This window comes from Plasmopara halstedii, assembly GCF_900000015.1.
Source record: "Plasmopara halstedii genome assembly, contig: Scaffold_1343, whole genome shotgun sequence".
In the NCBI taxonomy this organism is placed as follows: domain Eukaryota; phylum Oomycota; class Peronosporomycetes; order Peronosporales; family Peronosporaceae; genus Plasmopara; species Plasmopara halstedii.
Genome location: NW_020188258.1, coordinates 975,020 through 976,257, shown reverse-complemented (window position 1 = coordinate 976,257; position 1,238 = coordinate 975,020). Strand labels below are relative to the sequence as shown.

At 48.3% G+C, this 1,238-nt stretch overlaps 1 protein-coding gene across 1 annotated transcript; it reads right to left on the bottom strand.

Moving 5' to 3' along the window:
- Nucleotides 1-100: 100 nt before the first annotated feature.
- On the bottom strand, nt 101-405 carry PHALS_01218 (uncharacterized protein; the record flags this gene model as incomplete). Its single annotated transcript, XM_024731041.1, has 2 exons — nt 101-230; nt 377-405. The coding sequence occupies 2 exons, from the start codon at nt 403-405 to the stop codon at nt 101-103; spliced, it is 159 nt and encodes a 52-aa protein (XP_024581258.1).
- Between the last annotated feature and the right edge of the window lie 833 nt (nt 406-1,238).

Here is a 1,238-nt window from a genome sequence, read left to right as displayed (position 1 = left end):
CCACCATTAACGCTTCGTAATCCGAACCATACACAAAAGTGCTAGCGCCATTTGAAAGTTTGGAGATCAAATTGAAAAGGTCATGCGCCGCACTCGTAGGCTAAAATGCCGCGAGATCTCCAAACTTGCATTCTAGATCTGTAGCACATGACTCAATTTGGGCAGGGTCCATGGAATATTCAAAATTTGGATCGCTTGTTGGCACTCCACAATCTAAAATCGTACTCTTCCTGCATCCACGAGGATCCATCAAATAGAAGTTTGCAGATATGTTATGATCGAAATGTAGTATGGACGCAGTCATTTCCTCTACGTATATACAACGTGTTAATGGTTTAGTAATGATACTGGGCATTTTTTTATGAAAGCTACTTACTGGTTTGGAAATGCCTCCCCATAATCCATATATTGATATCAGTCTCGGGATTGATGGCAGGAATTCGTTTGACAAAAATTTCAATAGTCTGGTTCACACTCCTGGGCGCTGTACAGACATCAGAGTAGCACAGAGGTGCCGAGAATTTGCCACACTGTGCTGTCATTGCTAATTTAAACCGAAGATTCAATTAGCCTTGGATTAAGGCTATAATTACTCTTGGAGTAAGAGATTGCGATCCGCTAAACTCGTACTTGTTCTGAGTATTTAACGAAAGGTCGGTGGCCTAACTTACGTTTCCATTGAGCGCAAAGCTACGGTAGCTCCGCTGCACTTGGTAGCATTTGTAATAAATCTATACCTGAGTCGTCTAGACTGACCCTCTGCGAGGAAGCGTTGGCGCCAGAGCGGATCCCACGGGCCCTCGGCCATCCAGAAACTGAACCAGCAACTGGTTCTGAGCTCGGAGTGCAACAACCTCGATTTTTAATGGATCCAAGCCCTTCACCGTTGCCTGCAGCGACGCATTTGCCTGCTCCACAGCTAGGAGTCGCTCCAACAGAGCGCGGTAGTCTTCAAGACGAAGCAGCCGGTGCACGACGCGTTCCAAATCATCAAGAGCGTCCGCACAGCGATATGCTACTTCAGCATGACGCTCAGCGGAGCTCCGATCACGAAGGACCTCGTCCTAAAGAGCCCGGAGAGCATCACGAGTCACTGAACGGTGGACGACCCGATCGTCACCGCCCGCCACCGACTCTCCTTGATGAGAACGGTGACGTCCACTATCAAGTGGAACGTCTAGTGGGATGACGTCGTCACCGGGATCAGACCTCATATCTGGTGAAGTGGCGGGAACATC